Below are 19,725 nucleotides of genomic sequence, written 5' to 3'. Positions count from 1 at the left end.
ATGTTGTCATTGAGTCAAAGCACGTTTGATGATAATTATATGCAGGCTACTTGTGGCATTATCTAGTGGCCATTAGAATACAAAAAGTTAAAGATACGATACCATTACCGCGTTTGAAGCGGAGCAAACATAGTGCATTCGTGAATTCTAGAAAGCCACTCGTTCAGTCAAACCGTCTAGTTCTCTATCCCAGCATCTGTGCTTGCTAATCTCATATGCAAAACTCGATTCAAACCCTTCATCATTGGGCCCGAATGTGAAAGTTTCTGCGGCGGCCGAAATTACGGAATATTTGCCCGTCGTAACAACGCCGTAGGAGGTAGTGACTTTACCAACGTCCAGATTCAATTCTAGGTCAACCTCAGGAAGTTGAATGGCATGTTTCAAAAATGCGACCCCTTCAGAAATCTTAGTCACCGCAATCCTCGAAAGTCTTTTAAAACGTACCTTCGCCAATGGCAGAAATAGCTTTGCAATGACCAAAGGCTTCTCTAATCCAATGTATCGCTCTGCCGTTTTGCATCAGGGCTTCGGCATGCTTAGGCCCGGAGGGAACGAAGATAGCATCAAAGAGCGTAGACCTCTGGCCCTCATAATGATGATCCGCATTGATAGTCATACCTTCGACTCCACTAATTTGGCTTTCTGATTTGACCTCTCCGCGGCGAGGACCAATGATCCAACATGTGGCTTTGGCCATAGCAAGCAGGCCGCGCATTGTTTGAACCTCTATGTAGTTGAACCCGTCCGCAATAAGGATTGCAACTCTGCGAGTAGCAATAGTAGGAGCTGGTGGCATAAAATAATCTTGGGAGAGTGACGGCGCTATTTTTCCGTGGTTGGGGCGTGCCGGCGAATCCGGAGCGATTCCGCCAACGTTTTCTGCCACTGTCTTGGCGAGGTCAAGGTCAATGTTTCTGAGAAGTTCAGTATATGTTTTATAAACACGTTCGTCATCGCAATGATCCAACTCGAAAGAGAATGCACGGATAAGATGACCTTTCTCGTGCGGCTTGAGGGAATTGTAGAAAAGTTGAGCCTGATTGAAGTGTTCCTGAAACTTGGCTCCACGAACGCGTTGCTTTATGCCTTGAACCTTCTCTTGAAAGCTACAGTAGACAGTTAACAATTCGCTCACGGGCAAAAAGTAAATCTCACTCCACATAGCCTCCGCCTGAAGTGCGATTCGGGGCAATAGGGTGACCGCGATTCTCTCGGTTGGGATAGTAGTTCAATTCATTGGCGTTGATGCGAGAGTTCATTGCCCCATCACGATTATGGTTGAAGATGGGACAGGTTGGCCGATTGATTGGCAGCTAATGACGAATTAGACGCACAACCTGCGAGGATAAGGCAAGCGAGTCTCACTTGTTCCCAGTTAATACCCAATCGGTTAATCTGTGTATCGAAATACGAGAAATTTCGGCCTTGAAGGAGCGGATCATCACTAAAGCCTATTCCTGGAACAACATGGCTCGTGCAAAAAGCGACTTGCTCCAACTCGGGGAAAACCTCGTCGACCGTGCGGTCAAGAACGAATTCTCCTATAATCTGAACAGGAACGAGTTCCTCGGGCCACACCTTTGTTGCATCGAGGATATCGAAGTCAAAATTATGCTCATCCTTCTCTTCAATAACCTGGATTCCGAAAGTCCATTTAGGTGGACATCCATTTTCAATTGCCTCATTGAGATCTTTTCTGTGAAAATCTTGAAACAAGTTGAGTTTTACCTCAGCAGCCATCAAAAAAAAACTTACCGGGATCTTCTCCATTGATCTTTAACGCTTCGTCCCAAACCAGACTATGAACACCTAACTCTGGGATCATATGAAACTTAACAAAAGACTGCTCTCCTTGGTCATTGATGAGAGTAAACGTATTGACACCAAAACCTTGCATCATACGATAGGAACGAGGAATACCTAGTTTCTGATCAGCTTTCGTAGAGACGAATATCGAATTAACCTCACCGCGGTCGGACATGACCCAACAAACCATATGGGCGGCTGACATATATTCGTTTTCAGAGATGCAGCACATACGAAGGAAAAGCCCCACAAACATTCAGGCATAAGTCCGACAAAGTCCCAGAAATTATTATGCGCCGTCTGACCCTGTGGGACTTCGTTATGTGGCTCAGGTTTGAGAGCGTGAACGAAGTCCGGGAACTTGACAGCGTCTTGGATGAAAAATACAGGAATATCATTCCCGACCAAATCCCAGATACCCTCAGGTGTATAAAATTTCATCGCAAACCCACGAACATCCCTAACGGTATCCTTCAATGAACATATGAGACAATATCACGATGAACAATTCGTCAAATCGCTTACCGGACTGCCACGGGAGCCCTGTGCGGGGCTAAATCTTATGAGAATCGGAGTGTTTCTCGTTGAATCTGTTAGGACAGGTGCAAACGTGAATTTTGAGGCACTGTCATCATAAACTTTGAAATGGCCATGAGCTCCAAAACCACGAGCGTGAACAACTCGTTCGGGGATACGTTCATGATCGAAACGATGCAGTTTCTCCCGACTGATCTGATCTTCGAGCAACAAAGGTCCACTGTGCTCCCCGTCGGAAATTTTAAGCCTTTGACATGGTTAGATATAAATATATATAACGTAGTATCAAGAGGAACGGACCAATTATCGGTGTCGGGAATTTTTACACCATGATCGGTGGTGAGACCCGTATCGCCGGAGCAATCAACGGTGACATTCTTCAAATCGCTTGTTTTAGCGTCATAAGTAACTTTTGAAACAGCTTTCGTAGCGGCTTGGGCAAAGGCAGCCATGTGGTCGGCCAGTAGGGTAAGCGGTAGAATCAGAGCGGGGCCAGCTTTTATACCGAAGACAGCCCAGTCTCAGTTGAACGTCAAAGTGACGATTGTTCGTCCGCGTCATATCGAAAGCACACGTGAAAACTGAAGTAGACAGACTCCAACTGTAAGTCGACTTCAGGGAGGTCCTCCGACTATGCCTGGTCCGGCAACCGGCTAATTCACCGACCTTGCCTCAAAAGAATAAAAACGATGTTACAGTGTGGTATACCCATGTTTTCTTTGCGACAGGATTGAACAAAGCATTGAAAGCAGCTACTTTATTCGCTCATCTCGTTCGTTTCTGTCTGAATCCTCCGAAGTGTTGTATCTCGAAGAAATATAACCGGGCTCCAGGTAGTCGAGATATACGGGTTGTGGTCCACGCCGGTCAACGAGTCATGGCCATCCTTCTTCACCGGACACCCGGCCGAGGAAATTGCATTCTATAAGTAGAGGTATAACGCTATTATGTTCAGGTTCATCGAAATAATCCATGAATACCCAGCCACGAATGCGAGGTCCAACCGCTGGAGCAGACAAATCCCCATTAAATACTGTCTTCTCAGTTTCGAGATCCATTGGAGTATATCTTTCGTCCAGAATATCTAATAACCATCTTCCAAAGCGTGAATTAACCCCCTCAACGCCAAGTCCAAGGTTTGGCCATCCGAAACCTCGGGCAATAATAGGCGGAAGGGAAAGAGGGAATGATGCTGCGGAGAAGAATGAAATAGCAAGTGGCGGCTGTTGGGGTATTCGTGCAGTGTAGTCGCTGGTAAAGGTCAACATTCGGAGACGTTCGGGACAGGATCCTGGTCGACAAGGCCACTTTTTCCGGAATTGAAAGAAACGAAGGTATGTTGTACCTAGAGTTATTAATTAGAACGGGAAAATCAACATACAGGTAAACAAATTTACCAATCATGTGTCTTAACTAGCGTTCCTTTGCACATCCACTCAAACCCTTCTTTTGAACTATCCGGCCATGTGAGTGGATGAATACCCATGCCTTCCAATCCTCTTTGCCAGCCTTCTCCATTCCCGCCAAACCGGCTAAACAACACAACCTTTCCTCTAACCTCTCCTAGTCTGGGTATCCTATTATCTAAAAACCACATTCCTGTATTCCGCAAACCGTCCGTGTCGTCCGAGTCTTGCCATCCACCTGGATTGGTCATCATAGTTTCTCTAACCAGAGTGGAAAACGTAAGTTTGGGAGTAGTCGTAAAATCTTCTTGTTTTATTGACATGATAATTGTCTCCTTGGACCCTCGCGGAGATGTCAGGAAAGCATGAACAGAAGCCAGTATGGAAGTGAATGGAGTTCGTTGGGGGTATATTCCATGGTAGGCAATGAGTTCGCCTTTGATAACAGAAAGCCGAACGTCGAGAGCGCGAATGCCTTGTAGCAACTGTACTGTTAGCGGAGTGGACGGCGATTGACACTGTGAGAGCGGATAGCCGTAGAAAGCCATACTGTGGAAAGCAATTAGTTCACAGTTCGAAACCTTGTCTACGGTCTTGTGCTCACGTATTGTGCGTTCCGGGTAGCATCAATGTAGATAAAGGTAGGCTATCTGGTAATTCAGACAGAAATGAGCTCATTGATCGTTTCTGCAGTATTAAAACTTGAAGATGACCCCTTGACGACTGGTGAGAGGGGTGAGTATAGTACAAGGACGGAGAGAAAACCTGTCCAACATACCCGACTACAATATACGCGCCAAGGACAATCAGTAGAGACATCTAAATTTTGCCATGAGGTATCGAATGACAGAATAACCCGGACAGCAACATTTGTGGGGTTGATTAAGCATCCCTTCGACGCGTTAGAAATGGGTCGCGAATAGGTCTGATCCAATGATTCGAGTAATAAATGATTATTCCAAGGTCCGTTTACTTGCACCGTGACGTTCTGAGCCTGCGAGGGATATATACTACCTAACTCCTCTGCACCAGTCAGCTGCCTTTTTCTACTTCTCCATCGAGGAGAGGAGGGCAATCGAGATACAGTAATGACATGATTGGATAGGTTTAGAAGTGTGATGACCATAGAGTAACCGATGGGGGAAAAGAAGAAAAGAAGAGAGACCCTGGGAAAGAATCACCCCGGGTACTAGTAGACAGCACGACCTTACTGAACTTAAGTCTGATAAGTGGATAGCGCTCAGTGATTCCGGGCCGGCTGAGAGGTGGTATATTAATAACTATTGTAAACATTAGTAACGAGGAGAAAAAATATGGTATCATCAATTTACAAGGCCGCAACAAGGGCAACAAGGTTTTGTAAATCGTAAATCGTTATAAGAGTCTTGGGGAGTCTTGGTCGCGAGTGATATCATGCCAAACAATTAAGGGGGGTAGGATCATCTTCTTTGACACCATAACGCCAATGAGGACCAACGATGACAAGCTTTGGATACGCCCTTAAGTCAAACCACAGTCATACTGAACTTGACTGAAGGCGATAATCGTCTGTCGCAGCATCTGTCGTTTAGACGCAGGGATACCAGCTTCCCAATGTTGGGTGTTCTTGATTGTGACATGAGAACGATGCGAAGTGGCATAGGGGATGCAGTGATCTTGTCAACTTTAATAACGAAATCAGGAAGGTGACCGCTTTCATCAGGGGCGCGGCGTTGAGGCATAACAGTTTAACCCTGAACGATGGGGAACAAGACTGACAAGGTAGCGTTCCAAGGGCCATACCGATAGTTCTCCGACGAGGGAGGGTTGGTAGTATAACGTTCTAGAAAGAAGCGAGTGACAAGATCGAACGTGATCACTGAAGTCGCGAAAAAGCGTTCATATACATTACATACTACAAATCAACAAGGAAAAAAAGATACAGATCACAATACTGTTTTTGCCCCTGGTGAGGAAGCCAGAGCCCGACCGTTCTTGTTCTAACATGGACGTTTTAGCTGATTAATCAGGTTGAGCGAACAGGTGGCTCACATGTGGAGGGTACGCGAGAAATTTACGACGTTTTCTTTTAATAGGCAATCTGTAGCGCAGCGGATTCCTTCGGCTTTAAACATTCCCGAACCCTTCCTTTCACCCCACCTGGCGTGCCCTCGTGATGCGGGGCTCCGTAGAGCCGACAAAATCGTCAAATATCATCCCCATCCGAGTAGAACTCGTCTTCATCGTCATCTATCGACGTAAGGTGGGAGAAGTCCACCTTGTATCGTAGGAGACCGCCTATGCCACCAAATCCTTTGACGAATTGCGCACCCTCTTGTGATTTGTTAGTGACAAACTCGAGGGCTGCACCGAAGTCTTTGTATTTTTCAGCAAACCATTCGAGGAGCGATTGGGGTTCGGCAACTTGTTCCATTTCCATTCCTGTGGATTTATCGATGAATCTGTCCCGCTCCTTTTCCTGTTCTTTATTGACATGAATGAACGTTTCCTCTGTTGCAACTTAGCGACCACTTCATCTCGAAGATGGTGTGATAGAACATACCCCCAGCAGCGTTACGAAGAACATAACGAGTGATATCCAGATTTTCCCAAACAATGAGCGTTTCAATTGCACCCAATTCGAGGCCTTTTAATGTGTCATCGACACCAAAGCAATATTTACCGCTGTCCTGACTGATCTCATCAAAGTATCTTTGAATGAGCCTCTTCTCCTGAACGAACTTGACGTTGGAAAGAGATTCAGCCGCAAGTTCAATAGCCTATTCAAACCATTATTATTGAATGATGAAATCACTCGTGGGCAACTTACTTGATTGAAACCATTTTCACCTCCGTAGCTGACATCGACCACCTTGATAATCTTTGCCGCGAGACGCTGATCCAACATATCACTTTGACCGAGTTCAGTCTTAAAATCGGCCGAACCAGCAAGCACGAGACCCGTCACATTGACCTTGTCATTCGTGATGAAGTGTTGGACTGAGAGCTCAGCAACTTTGCGAACATAGTTGTGACGCTTCTCGTCACGAAGCCGCGAGAAACGTAGCGCCGACTGGCCACCACGTCCGTGCTTTTTCGGAAGATCGACCGTAAATTTATGCAGGACCTCACGAGTGTTACCAGCTAGAACACCGAAAAGCGTCCCGTTACCGTCCATAACGACGAAACCAAAGCGCTGGTCGGACTCGAGAAGTTCGGAAAGCGCTTCAGTGTGAAATTTGTTGTCACAAAGATAGAGGGACCTGAGGATTCATCGGGGATTAGGGAGATAAAAGGGAGAGAGATATAGATCCTACGTGTTGATGGGTTTATGAGGTTCAAAATCGAAGGACACTTTCTTTTCTTTACCCTCATCAGTGAGGATAGTGCCCACAAACAAGACGAGTCCGTTTGGTGGCACGCGATTGTAGAGTTTTAAACGTTGCTGTGTGCTAGTGATCGCGGCGAGAACGGACAATCTGTTGACGCGAGACTTGATGTTGGAGGCCGTACCGAACTCTTGCGTCAACATGGCTGACACGCGTGAGATCTGATCCTGAACGATGTCTGAGATGGATGGAATATTTCGACAGAGACTGGAAGTAACACACCTTAGGAGGGATGATTAGACTAATCATGGAAGTTCCTGCACTATAATTCAGTTAGGACACTGAATCGATGGATTTTTCCAAGTCGGTTGTAACGAACCCTCTGGCTGAGTCAAGACTTTTGATCAGCTTCTTGACCTTCCACATCTGAATATTTTGTTCTGCGGCATCTGGAACATTCATGATGGGCAGAAGAATGTCCGGCGGGACGACGAACAGAAAACAGAGGAGGAAAAGATGGCACAGATTTGATCTGATCATTTCACTTTTTTGTTATTTGCACTTGTGGTGGCTGTCTACCCTCTCCTATGAAGAGACGCGCACCACCAGCCGGCGACGAGGAAAATCCACCCAAGCGGGTCAAGCTGGCGCAAGCAGCAGACGTGGCTCCGTCGGCCACGCCTAAGCCTCCCAAAAAACCAGCTCAGAAAATCTTGAAGTTGACGGCACCACGACCATTCCCCGCTGTGGCTGCGTCCGCTTCTGCTACGGGCCCGCGGTCTGCCCACAAGGAAGGAAATAATTACATCTGTTTGACCCGCAAATCCTCCCTGGGCGCGTATCTACGTAGATGTAAAGACCTGGTGACCGTCGATGGGTACTTCAGTTCTCAGACGGTCCGAAATTTGCGCTGATAACAACAACAGACACAAAATTCTACATCTGCATGCTATGGGAGCAGCAATACCTCTTCTTATGGAGCTCTCTTGCGCGCTCCCACACATCCTTCCATACTGCGGAAATGACATCCATACTTCAATTTCCACAGGAACTGTGGAAGTTCAAGATGAAGTTCACCCAGACGATGAGGGTGAAGATATAACCTTGCAAACCAGGGCCAAGTCAACGCTTTATGTGATCATTCGAATAGATGATGGCCTCTTCGAAGAAGAAAGTCAGGCAAAGCAGATTAGAAAAAAAGAGCCCCAGAAGTCTAAATCACGACTTGAGAAGAACCGCGAGAATACCAAAGTTTTGGTTTTCGAAGAGCCAGAACAGGAACATGAGGCCATCTAAATCGGACCGGAAAGTTATCGCTCGCTACCGGCTCCCTTGTTCGACCTAGCTGCTCTTACCCACGATCCACTTGATCCAGTTATCCGGCTGTGTAGGAAGATTATGTCCGTTAGCTTGGATCACGATCTAGATCATTTTCCCAAAGAATTCCGCCACGAGCCTCTTTTCGTCTCATTCTTGCAACCAATCACCCTCCTCACACAGCTTGACCCAACAATATCATGGATACTCATACCCACATTAATATTTAGTAAGTCTTCTGTGCGACCCCGTTGGTTGTCAAATATGTTCATTGGCGTATCGGCTAGATGTCATCTAAACAATATATTTTTTCTCACTTACATGGGATCTAGAGGACGAATGTAGCTCCTCTACAATTATTCGGACCATGGGATGAGTATGCAAATCAGAGCCAAAGCTCTTCATTCCCATGAGGAGTTGGCTCGGCACAGGAAGATGGAATCAATTTCCCAGTGACAATCCACTTAAACGGAGAGCAGAGGCCCTCGATTTTGTTCAACAGCAAAGAAGTCCAGCAATGACGCTCAGCCAAGTCCCTACTACTGCAGAAGCACAACCCGATATTTCATATCATCCTGACGAAACCAAGTGGAGGGCTCGTACTGCCCGTCGTCTCGCCGAAAACCCTGCGCTACCGTCCCAGCCTTTGCCCGAAGGTTTTCCTGCCAAGCTTGAAGGCCCCATTGTCTGGAAGGGCTCAGACTTCACCTCTGAAGACCAGTGGGTTGTCAGACTCACTGATGTACACTTGCAGGAAATCGACGACGGTCTCAGGCATTTTAAGAGTGAGCTTTCCTCTGGATCCTTTCTTCAACGTGTTACTAATATCTTGTGCAGGTTTGAACAAACCTTTGGGACATATCAACCGCGAAACGTACCCTCTTCCTACACTTGGTGCTGTCCTTTTCGACCTCGCCAAGGAGTTGTATTCCGGAAGGGGTTTCTTTGTCTTGAGAACCATTCCCGTGGAGAAATATAACCGCGAGGAAATCGCTATTATCTACACCGGTAAGTTTCTACAAATTTCGCCCTAGCAGATTCTAACTTTGCCGATTAGGTATTTCCGCTTATGTTGGTTCTGCTCGTGGAAAGCAGGACGTTACGGGGGCTGTTATAGCTCATATCAAAGACCTCAGCATGTCTCATGCTCATGAGAAAGGACACAAGGGCAATACCGCCTACACCACCGACAAACAAGTCTTTCACACTGATGTCGGAGATCTTATCGCGCTAATCTGCCTCTCTACGTCTGAAGAAGGTGGAACCTCACGGCTCTGCAGTGGACCAAGCGTCTATAATGAAATAGCCGCTACGCGTCCTGATTTGATCAAAGTGCTCGCTGAACCCTGGCCACTTGACAGGTATACTTTTCACCGTCTCGTCACCCTCATTACAGCTCTAATGACAATCTTGCGTAGTTTTGGAGGGAAACCGGGGTATACTTTCAAGCCTTTGGTCTACTGGGAAGATGGCCATATGATCATCCAGTATACGAGGCGGTTGTTGACCGGGTATGGGGAACAAACACGTAGCCCTCATATTCCCGCGATCACGGAGGCTCAAGCAGAAGCCCTCGATACCTTACAGTTTGTGGCAGAGAAGTTATCTGTCGCGCTGAATTTCCAGAAGGGCGACGTTCAATACATCAATAGTATCGGACTATTGCACGCGAGGGATGGTTTCCGAGATAGCCCTGAGAAAACGTGAGCGGAATAACTTTTTCTAAAAAACACTCCCTGCCATGACGCTCACTCAAACTCTATTTTGCTAGTCGACACCTGATACGTCTTTGGCTTCGCAATGACGAGTTAGCTTGGAAAACTCCTGCACCTCTGCAGCCCAACTGGACAAAATTGTATTCGGTTGCTCCGGACAACCAGCGCTTCCCTCTGGAGCCTGAGGTCAGGAAGAAGGATAACAATCCTATTCCTTTGCCTCCTACTCCGAATGTGGCCACTTGATCCTGGATTTGTCATTAGTTTTACGTTGAATATAACTTGACACTATGATCTTCATTCTCATGAACGTCCATGTGACATTGTCAAAAAGAACTGCTCATCAATGGCGAAGTGTGAAAAGCAGTAAAGTGTGCAGCTTTCACCATTGTGGATAATTTTAGGACAGCTTGAACCTCTGAATGAAAATCCTAAGAATCCAAATCTAACGTCATGCTTGCGCCACGCCATCGGAGCCGTCCCGAGACAAGAATTCGGGTGCTTCATTCGCTAATCTCTAAATACAGATGGATCTACTTCTCATTCCAGCAGTCAAAATGGAGTTATAACAATTTAATTCACAGAGGACTCATACAGTAGACTATTAATAGCTCATAGCATCAGTCCAGTCCTACTCACGCCTAAAGTTCTTCTTTCTCTCCCACACCCACCATGACAATCCCACACATACAGGGTCCGATTCAACGTTTCAACACCGTTTACTGGTCCGAACTATATAATTTCCCAGGTCAAGATATCATTGTGCCACTCACGAGCGGTTGATGAACCTTGAAGCGTTGACGAACCATTCATTCGGAATAGTTCATGAGAACATGAACGATAAATGAGTCTGAGTCTAGACATCCATCAAAATTACCAATGTACAAGACCGGAAAATCTGCTATCAGAACTGCCAAGCGAAAATGCCATGGTTCTTCTGAGAACTGCGAAGAAAAAGAATTGAAACGTAGGTCATATATATTGACTCCATAAACGATCAAAAAACTGCTCTATTTATTCAATTTATCGAGGGTGATATCATCCGCCTTGTCTCAGGACTGTCTTCGGCTCATGTCGTATTGTGCGAATTCACGCAGAGTATTGAACGCCTGGCCCGTCGAATTCCTTCTCCTCAAAATATCACAAACCTGACACGGGAAGGAACTGTCAAGCTTCGGTAAACACGGGATTAACTTAAAGCCCAATCCATCGCATTCTGGGCCGCATCGTTGGTGCTGATAATCAAGGTACGGAAATCGGGCTCATTAGACTCTGTCCAGCATCATGGTCAATAGTCTATTTCACTGGAATCTGCCCTAAGATTTACGCGCGCGCACTTAATCATGGGAAGAGAAATGACGACGACTTCGTGAAAGTCAAACTACGATGTTCGACTGGTTCGGCTGGAAGGGGAAAGATCGTTTTGAATTACACTCAAGCTCATCAGATTTTTTGTAATAGAACGATACTCCCTTCACTCCACACTGATTATTTTTGAACCAGGATGCAGTGGCGATAATATTTCAAAACCTATCGTGCATATACACTCTATGCACGGATTAGTTCAGGTATTTATGTGTTACGGGGCGCCATACCGCACTTTTAGCGCGGAATGTAATGAAGTTACTAAATATTGATCACATTGTCGAACAGAGTCCCAAACTCTTAATCCGGATTTCTTTGATCCTGAGAATATCAAGAAGATGGGTCGGCGCGGTTGAAAACGACTGATAAGATAGTATTCTCAGGCTCACAGCCGCACTCATACTTCACTACTCACTAGAATCTAGCCCAATTCTAACACTGACGACCTCATTAAAATTATCATCGACAAATATGTGTTGATCTATTTTTATTCAAAAAATGCTTAGCGGTAGGTTCCTGGGACTTGGCATTCATCGGGGGATTGGGAGAGTTCATAATTTTCATTTCATGAACAGCGTGAAGCTGTAAAATATCTCCCAGGTGCAAAATTCTCAGCCGCTCGTTCGCAGCTTTGACTCGGTGCCTAATGGGTTTTGTGCGTGGATGATCCCAAAAAACTCCCGCGTAGGTCAAAAAGCCCGATACAAGCCCGACACACATCCGAGCAAGAACCTGCATCAGCCTGCATCGTTATCAAAACACACCGTGATGTGACGCTGATGGCGAGCCATACTCAAATTCTCCCTTGACTTTCATTTCCTTTCCTACCTCTCTCCACATGCGAGACGACAAAATGTGGCGACTTTGTTCTTTTTTCGAAAACTCCGAGCCATTTGAGCATATCAATTGTTTCTGACCCTCTTCGATGTACTCCAGGTCAATGAGAGAATTCACTTCCCCACTGAGCTGTTTTCCCTTGTTTCCCATCGGTACGCCAGTACCATGGAATCCCAATGATGTTCCAGCCAGTTGGAGCTGCCACAAATGCACCTGTGAAAATGATCTTCATGCCTAGATTTCGGCTATGGATGGACCTGCTTTTTGGTAAAGCATCAAGAGATTTGGTGTGGGTACGATGGAGAATGCGAGAGTAAAAATCCCCCAAATTACTCGGGTGTGTGGGACAGTGTGTGTGCTAACAATATGCGAAAACCAGGTGATTGAGCCTCCTATCGCGTATGAATGACACATTCTTGGATAATTCTCTTCCATGGCTCCCTTCACATATATCTGGGCTGTCTGGGGTGGGTGAACTCCTGCCTTCCAGCTTAGTTCTACACGAATCTTCCCCTTCCTATCTCGAGAACAGTAACTCCAGCAACACTATACATCACAATGCCCATTGCTATAGCATCCCAGCCGGATATCCAGTACCATCCCGACTTGGCTAAATATAAAGAACGCACAGCGCGTCGCCTTCACCAGGATCCAGAGTTAGTGAAAACGAGCCTACCCCCTGGTTTTCCAGAAAAGGTCGAGGGTCCGGTCGTTTGGGAAGGTAAAGACTGGACGAGTGAAGATCAATGGGTCTACAGACTCAGCAATGACGAACTACAGGAGATCAACGATGCTTTGAAATATTTCGAGGGTATAACTATTCTATGATGGCTGTTGATTCCATTATTAACGCAGCGCACCACCCAGGTCTTGCCAAGCCTATGGGCTATGTTAACCGGGAAACATTTCCCCTCCCAAAATTGGGACCCGTTTTGTATGATCTGGCAAAAGAACTCTACTCCGGCAGAGGTTTCTTTGTTCTCAGGACTATACCCGTAGATGATTATACGCTTGCTCAACTCGCTATCATTTATACTGGTATATCTTCTTCTCTTTCGCAATCCACCAAAAACTAATTCGTTGGGTGATCATAGGTGTCTCATCGCACGTAGGTTCAGCTCGCGGAAAGCAGGATGGAACTGGCGCCGTTCTTGCTCATATCAAGGACTTGACGGTCAGTCATGCGCATGAGCAAGGTGGTATCGGAAACTCGGCATATACGACAGACAAGCAGGTCTTCCATACGGATGTCGGTGACCTGATTGCATTGTTTGCCTTGGACAATGCAGCGGAGGGAGGAACTTCGAGGATCAGTAGCGGACCGAGGGTCTACAACGAACTCGCTGCAACTCGTCCCGATCTTATTCATACGCTCGCTGAAGAATGGCCTTTGGATAGGTTCGTTATTATAGTCGTTGATGCTCAAGAAATTGTGTCGCTGATTTGGTCGATAGCTTCGGAGGAGATCCCGGATATACCAAAAGGCCGTTACTATATAACGAGGATGGCCACATCGTCATCCAGTACTCACGCCGCCATTTCACTGGGTATGGGGAGCAAAGACGGAGTCCCAATATCCCACCTATCTCTGAGGCGCAAGCGGAAGCACTCGATGCGCTTCATTACACAGCAGAGAAATACTCTCTCGGATTGAATTTCCAAAAGGGCGATATCCAATATATAAATAGCATGGGCCTTCTCCACGCTCGGGATGCGTTCCGGGACAGCGTAGAACACACGTGAGTAAACAACGGAGACTACTCAGAGACGCGGCTGATCATAATCCTTTGCATGATAGTCGACACTTGATTCGTTTATGGTTGAGGAATGACGAGCTGGCATGGAAAACACCCAAGCACCTGGAGCCTATTTGGAAGAGGTTATATTCTGTTGGGCCCGAAGAACAACGCTTCCCTCTGGATCCCGAAATAAGGAGAAAGGCAAATGGGCAGACGAAATAAGGTCGAAGGCCTGCTTTTCCTTAGGAATGCGATAAATTTATGTTTTATATTTGCAATATTTGGGTTTTGTATATAGCCTGCTACCTACGAAACCCTTTTCATCTCATTAAAGTTAAGAACCCACTGCGCTGAGATATACACGAGATATACATGACTCTAGGGATACTGCTGCAAATGCACCCAGTAAAGTTGATATCATTCTACTCTAAAGTACATTCCCCTGTCCTTCCTGTACCTCTCCGCAACCAATTCCCTGACATCGTTCCAAAGTTTTTCAAAATAAAATACATCCTTTGGCGTAATATGTAGAAGTGCTAGGCTGGGAAGTTGCAAACCGATCTCATACCAAGTCTCCTGCAGGGTTAAATTCAAATTAATCCCCCCCCCCCGGGAATTTGAAAAGGGCTCACAAAAATCGTTCCATCATGCTGCTTTAATCTTCTCTCGTCGACAAATGAGCGAACTTTGAGTACTTTCAGTTGTTGACATTTTACAAGTCCTGCGATCTGTTCCTCGGTTGGTATTTGGCACCAGATCTGCGATCGAACGGAGCCCAATTGGAGGTGTTCCAGTGTTTTTGAATGTTTTGGTAGGATCTGCGTATAGATTTGATTTACGACATCAAAGTCATCTTTACTATCCTGCAGACCCAAGCAGAGTTGCGTCAACCCGGAATAGGAGGAAAGATAAGAGAGGAGAAGAGGGTCCCCGGAGAGGTCCGTCACTATGCCTTTTAGGTATATATCGTTACGCTGTTGTAGAATGGTGCAAGTAGCACCGAAAGCGGTATATGCTTTTGAGCTAGAATTGTTTGTAATTCCGAGGAAGGTAAGGTCTCTGAAGTGTCGAACGTGAGCCTCGAAATCATCAGGATCGACTACGACTCCGCAGAGTCTCAGCGTCTTCAACTTGAGTACTCTCTCCGACTTGTTCACTTCGGCAAAGATGTCATTCAAAGAGGTGTCTGGATTGTCTGTCGAGTAGCTTTCGCTGCGGAGGTACACCTCCGTCAGTTGAGGGCACCTTGCAAGGAGGGAAGCGATTTCGGGCAGACAGTTGTTAGAATTATCCCAGCTCCAGTGCACTCGAAGGGTGGTAAGGTTGGAGATGGGTTTCAAGGTGAACGAGGAAGGTGGGTTGGAAAAGATGCGGAGGTTATCGAAGCTTTCGATTAATGGAAGTGTACCTAAGGCACGAATAACCCCAATGGCGAGTTGCTCTGGGTCATGCTGCGGACTATACATATATCTGATCTTCTGGTCAATATTTCTGGGAAGATCAAAAGAAAGAGATACACATCCACTTACTCGATAACAGTGAGATTCTTCAACATCATAATGGCATCGTGTATTTTATCAGCAACAAACATTTTGGTGCGTGAAATACCCCTGTTCTGATATTCTTCGGTCCAATAAAGTTGTCTGGTAGAGATAAAAAGCCTCTTCGTGTGTTCAAACACGTTGGTAGAGCGACTTGTAAGTGCAGCGATAATTTCGCAGCACCTCGAGCAGCCTGATTGCGTATCCTCGAAGTCAAGACGGAGGCTTGCGAAGAGGATGGGACAGATAATTGCATTGAACTGTTTTGAGACAAGACGAAGTTTGCATAGACGATCTTTGCTGGAGCTGTACGCGATGTCACTCATCGAACCGTACTAGAAAGAGCAGGATGAACACATACGGCGATGTCAGAACGTACAGTGTTGGCTCAATTAAGACGTTGTTATGCTCACACAATCAATGATATGGAGGATAATTTCGACAGGCAGGCCATGAAAGCTGGTCATGCTCGTGAGCGTCCGGAGAGATTTGGCCATGCTAGTGAGCCTCCGGAGAGAACTGGCCATGCTAGTGAGCGTCCAGAGAGAATTGGCCAGCGAGGCGGTGTAACGCGACGCTGATGGGATGGCAGTGTGATAGAATCTGACTAGGATCTGATGCTTGGTATTGGTACCAGCCTCGTGGATATATGGGCCACTAAATATGAACCATATCAAAAATAGAAACAGCTCACATCGTCAAATTGTTTCCCTCAGAATGCATTAATACAACTTACCTAGTGAATGACAGGTAAGGTGGTTCTGCGTCCTGGGCCTGAGTAGCAATGTCGCTAGTGAACGCGACTCTTTGAACTGCCAACCTTGAAACAGAGATAGACAGGGTCGGGAATACGAGATGACTTCGATAGGGTGCTGCTTTGTCTGTCGGTCATTGAGTTTGTGATAACTGAAATAGGTGGAGACAGTGACTCCTCACTCGATAGTACGCGATCCACTCCTTCAACTCCGTTTCTGAGCCCAATAATTTTTCAGGTGGACATACGATTGTGTGTTCTAACGCGCCACGCACGACTTCGGGCCAATGACCTGAGTGGACTGGTTAGGCACATTAGAACATTCATATTGGGCGTTACTCGCAGGAGCAAAGGCTGATTTCAGTAAGCAGACGGAATATCCTGATCGTTCGACAAGGCTCTTCGCTGAAGGGAACCTGTCAAGTAAAACACACATTTGGTGCCCGACCTGATTGTTCCCAGGGATGCTAGGAGCTGAACAAAAACGAAGTGAGGCTGGCAACTCGAATGACGGAGATGGAGCATTATAGGGTCGACTCGGTGGACACACAGGCATAGACAATGGCAATCGCAGAGAGAATAAAACTTGACAACAAGCACTTAGCATGGACCTTGAAGCTCAAAGAACAATCATGATGTATGTATTGTGCTTGGACTGTTGTGACAAAAGCACAAAGGAAACTGGCGACTGTGGGTCCTATATATGAATCCCGGTGGTCTGTCGTTTTTCCACAAAACATCCAGTGAGTTTTTCGTGTCTGCACCGGTTGAGCGTTCTAAACCATTGCCGTAGATGCACAGCCACGACGCCATTCTGTACACGCAAGACCTCGGCTTCCCGATATGGAAGTATGTTTTGCTTGTCGGCGTATATTTATCATCTGCCCTGCTTTGCCCCACATCCGTTGTCCCTCCCGACCCCCATCTCGATCTCTTTCTTTTCGCAGTTTTCACCTCGAGACAGATGGTCATTGCAGCAGGTCGTGCATCCGCACGCAAGGCTGCCAATGCCGTCGCCCATGGTGGGTTTCACAGGGCTCCAGGCCAGCGACATGCGTCTACCGTCGCTCATGGCCTAGGGCCATGTCCACCCAGACCTTCTAGGCTGCCTCCAAACAAAATATTCTCTGCAACTCGAAATTTCTTCACGTTCATCGTGAATCAGCTAGCTGCTCCTGGCTTGCGAGCGCCTACACATATTCATAACGGCAATGTTGCGGCCGCTCGGTCGCTCCATTCAGCAGCACCACCCACTATACAATCTCGCTTAACATTCCATTCCAGGACGGCATTGTCTTCTGGCACTCGTGCTGTCTTGCCCCACCCCCCTTCTGCTGGCGTGCGGGTCGCCACAAACGTTGGATTAGGCACTGCACGCAACTATGCTACTGCCATGCCCATATTTCAGAACCTAGTCGAGAATACACCAATCGCCATGCGGGCTTTATATGAGTCAAAGCTAGACCTCAGAAAGCGTCGTCACGGGCGATCTAGGCCAAGGAGACCCAGGAGATCAGCCTTCCACCGCGAAGCCACAAACACCAGGCATACGATGCCTATGAGTGCCATTCCTCACTTTGTACCCGAGGAGGAGGTATCTCACTATTTTGATGATGCTGTCGCTCCCGTTACCACGTATCTTTGGGTTCCCCTTTGCCGACCCCCTAACACTCGTGTTCCTCTTCCTGCCGTTGAAACCGGCGACGCACCACGGCTGCTCTTCCCCCTTTCCCAATTCTCCGCATTCCACGAGTCTTACGAGTCTCATGGTGTTCGAGTTGACAATTTATTGTCTCGCCTGAACCAAAATAATGTATGGGAGAAGGGTGCCAAGCTTCGAGCATATGGCCAAATTCGAGGTGATGATGAATTGGGGATGTGTAGTATCTGGAGGGTTGAATTTGGAGGTTGGACTCAAGGAGAAGTCGAGAGTGTGATTGGAGAAAGTGTGATGGAGTGGTGTAGACTGGAAGAGGTGCGACATCAGAATGCTACTTCACCAGTCTCCGACTCGGTTGAGGTTAGCGTGATGAAAACGGAGGACACGCAACATTCCATCTCATTTGTCATGCCTACTCCCGATGTATCATCTCCCCGTGCTGACTTGTTTCCACCCTTATCCCGCACGTCCTCCTCGTCTTCGTTGAGCTCAGCGTTTGATTCGCAACCACTCTCTCCTCGTCAGGAGACTGTTTCGGATATAGACTATGATGATCCATGGTTTGATTCCGAACCAGGTACGCCATCGGAGCCGGAAAGTTTGGTAATGCTGTCTTCCCCGACATCTCCTGCTGCTAGTGAAAGAAGATGGCTGGATCTGGGTGCCTTGCAATTCAGTGCCCGGCACCTGGACATGTCTACAATATAATAGTCCCTCTTTTTCCCTTCGTATAGCTTGTAAAATACTCTTTTGTGAAATACATGGACAGCTTTTTTACAACATTAATTTAACCATACTACGCTCATTTTGAGCCAAAGATCGTTGCGAAGGTAGTACCCGCATAACTGTCGAAAAGACCTCATCAATAAGAATGTCACAGAGAAAGTAGTAGGTGTCCTCGGATGAAAATGAACAACGTACCCAAGATGACTTCGTCCAGGGTCGATGAAATTGATATATCCGCGATCGTTCTGAAGACCCAATTTTGTATTCAACCATTCTGAAAACTTCTTGCTGTAGACTTCATTTTTCTCGGGTTGAAGGTTATCCAAGCTATACTAGAAAATATAATCGATTTTTGTGTGGTAAATGATCTTTGATTAAGTCGAATCTCGAGGGAAAACTACTTGCGATAGCGAGATTGAAAGCGGGATCGTGGGTACCGGCGAATGTGATGTATTCATTATGATTGTACTGAACCGTGATATACGCTTCTGGTTTGTTGAGAGTTTCAGCTGAGAACTGTTGATGTATGCTGTTGAATAACCATTCTTTGAAAGCTTGAACTCCTTTGGTCTACTTACTTTGGAGAATTCGAGAGTGAAGGTCTTGGGATCAGCAACCTGCAACGACCGGCGATTGATGAGATCGTCATGCTCAAAAATAACTCATACTAGGCGCTGGAGATTTACGGTACCTTCACGTTGGTATTGAGAACAAGTAAGGGCATTGTTGAGTTGTAGACTGCTGCAGTCGTAGTCAAAAGTAGGTGGTGGGAGAAAGTATGGGGCGTATATAAAGCCCTCGCTGGGATTGCTAAGCTTGCCTACTATATGTAGAGGACGTTTCTCTCATGATCGAGCATCTGGCAAGAACTCTCAGTAAGGAAGGAAAATTCCGAGGATCTACCGAAACTTCAGTATGTTTTGTGGACTGGTGAATGCAGTATGATATGATCATAGCATAGTGAACGAAACCACTAGAAATGAGCTCCTTGCTCTTGAGTGATGAATCCGC

At 46.5% G+C, this 19,725-nt stretch overlaps 8 protein-coding genes across 8 annotated transcripts; 3 read left to right on the top strand and 5 right to left on the bottom strand.

Annotated features, from left to right (window-relative positions):
• Positions 1-147: 147 nt before the first annotated feature.
• Positions 148-2,798, bottom strand: CAT1 (catalase; the record flags this gene model as incomplete). The annotated part of the gene is made up of 9 exons (XM_006458490.1): positions 148-398; positions 448-1,109; positions 1,159-1,316; positions 1,369-1,709; positions 1,759-1,923; positions 1,972-2,007; positions 2,064-2,280; positions 2,335-2,593; positions 2,647-2,798. 9 exons carry the CDS (start codon positions 2,796-2,798, stop codon positions 148-150), a joined length of 2,241 nt encoding a protein of 746 aa, XP_006458553.1.
• A 423-nt stretch (positions 2,799-3,221) lies between these two features.
• AGABI2DRAFT_200290 (hypothetical protein) lies at positions 3,222-4,799 on the bottom strand (the record flags this gene model as incomplete). The annotated part of the gene is made up of 5 exons (XM_006458489.1): positions 4,534-4,799; positions 4,357-4,478; positions 3,744-4,301; positions 3,613-3,691; positions 3,222-3,569 (listed from the first exon to the last, which is right to left on the bottom strand). The coding sequence occupies exons 2-5, from the start codon at positions 4,428-4,430 to the stop codon at positions 3,222-3,224; spliced, it is 1,059 nt and encodes a 352-aa protein (XP_006458552.1). The 5' UTR covers positions 4,431-4,478; positions 4,534-4,799.
• Positions 4,800-5,601: 802 nt separating this feature from the next.
• Positions 5,602-7,556, bottom strand: AGABI2DRAFT_190827 (hypothetical protein). Its single transcript, XM_006458488.1, has 7 exons — positions 7,440-7,556; positions 7,343-7,382; positions 7,049-7,287; positions 6,562-6,994; positions 6,295-6,511; positions 5,784-6,242; positions 5,602-5,731 (listed from the first exon to the last, which is right to left on the bottom strand). The coding sequence occupies exons 1-6, from the start codon at positions 7,520-7,522 to the stop codon at positions 5,938-5,940; spliced, it is 1,317 nt and encodes a 438-aa protein (XP_006458551.1). The 5' UTR covers positions 7,523-7,556; the 3' UTR covers positions 5,602-5,731; positions 5,784-5,937.
• A 91-nt stretch (positions 7,557-7,647) lies between these two features.
• Positions 7,648-8,356, top strand: AGABI2DRAFT_115583 (hypothetical protein; the record flags this gene model as incomplete). The annotated part of the gene is made up of 2 exons (XM_006458487.1): positions 7,648-7,937; positions 7,987-8,356. 2 exons carry the CDS (start codon positions 7,648-7,650, stop codon positions 8,354-8,356), a joined length of 660 nt encoding a protein of 219 aa, XP_006458550.1.
• Positions 8,357-8,835: 479 nt separating this feature from the next.
• Positions 8,836-10,401, top strand: AGABI2DRAFT_190826 (hypothetical protein). The gene is made up of 5 exons (XM_006458486.1): positions 8,836-9,162; positions 9,215-9,385; positions 9,435-9,738; positions 9,796-10,080; positions 10,149-10,401. The coding sequence occupies exons 1-5, from the start codon at positions 8,895-8,897 to the stop codon at positions 10,336-10,338; spliced, it is 1,218 nt and encodes a 405-aa protein (XP_006458549.1). The 5' UTR covers positions 8,836-8,894; the 3' UTR covers positions 10,339-10,401.
• Positions 10,402-12,753: 2,352 nt separating this feature from the next.
• On the top strand, positions 12,754-14,331 carry AGABI2DRAFT_190825 (hypothetical protein). Its single transcript, XM_006458485.1, has 5 exons — positions 12,754-13,105; positions 13,162-13,332; positions 13,389-13,692; positions 13,749-14,033; positions 14,093-14,331. The coding sequence occupies exons 1-5, from the start codon at positions 12,853-12,855 to the stop codon at positions 14,253-14,255; spliced, it is 1,176 nt and encodes a 391-aa protein (XP_006458548.1). The 5' UTR covers positions 12,754-12,852; the 3' UTR covers positions 14,256-14,331.
• A 119-nt stretch (positions 14,332-14,450) lies between these two features.
• On the bottom strand, positions 14,451-16,101 carry AGABI2DRAFT_176843 (hypothetical protein; the record flags this gene model as incomplete). Its single annotated transcript, XM_006458484.1, has 4 exons — positions 14,451-14,609; positions 14,666-15,524; positions 15,563-15,909; positions 15,988-16,101. 4 exons carry the CDS (start codon positions 16,099-16,101, stop codon positions 14,451-14,453), a joined length of 1,479 nt encoding a protein of 492 aa, XP_006458547.1.
• A 1,099-nt stretch (positions 16,102-17,200) lies between these two features.
• On the bottom strand, positions 17,201-19,480 carry AGABI2DRAFT_217233 (hypothetical protein). Its single transcript, XM_006458483.1, has 5 exons — positions 19,406-19,480; positions 19,293-19,331; positions 19,120-19,230; positions 18,910-19,046; positions 17,201-18,833 (listed from the first exon to the last, which is right to left on the bottom strand). Exons 1-5 carry the CDS (start codon positions 19,436-19,438, stop codon positions 18,791-18,793), a joined length of 363 nt encoding a protein of 120 aa, XP_006458546.1. The 5' UTR covers positions 19,439-19,480; the 3' UTR covers positions 17,201-18,790.
• Between the last annotated feature and the right edge of the window lie 245 nt (positions 19,481-19,725).

The sequence above is a fragment of the Agaricus bisporus genome (genome assembly GCF_000300575.1).
Source record: "Agaricus bisporus var. bisporus H97 unplaced genomic scaffold AGABI2scaffold_2, whole genome shotgun sequence".
In the NCBI taxonomy this organism is placed as follows: domain Eukaryota; kingdom Fungi; phylum Basidiomycota; class Agaricomycetes; order Agaricales; family Agaricaceae; genus Agaricus; species Agaricus bisporus.
The sequence above is the reverse complement of the archived record's forward strand: the minus strand, read 5'-3'. Positions and strand labels throughout refer to the sequence as shown.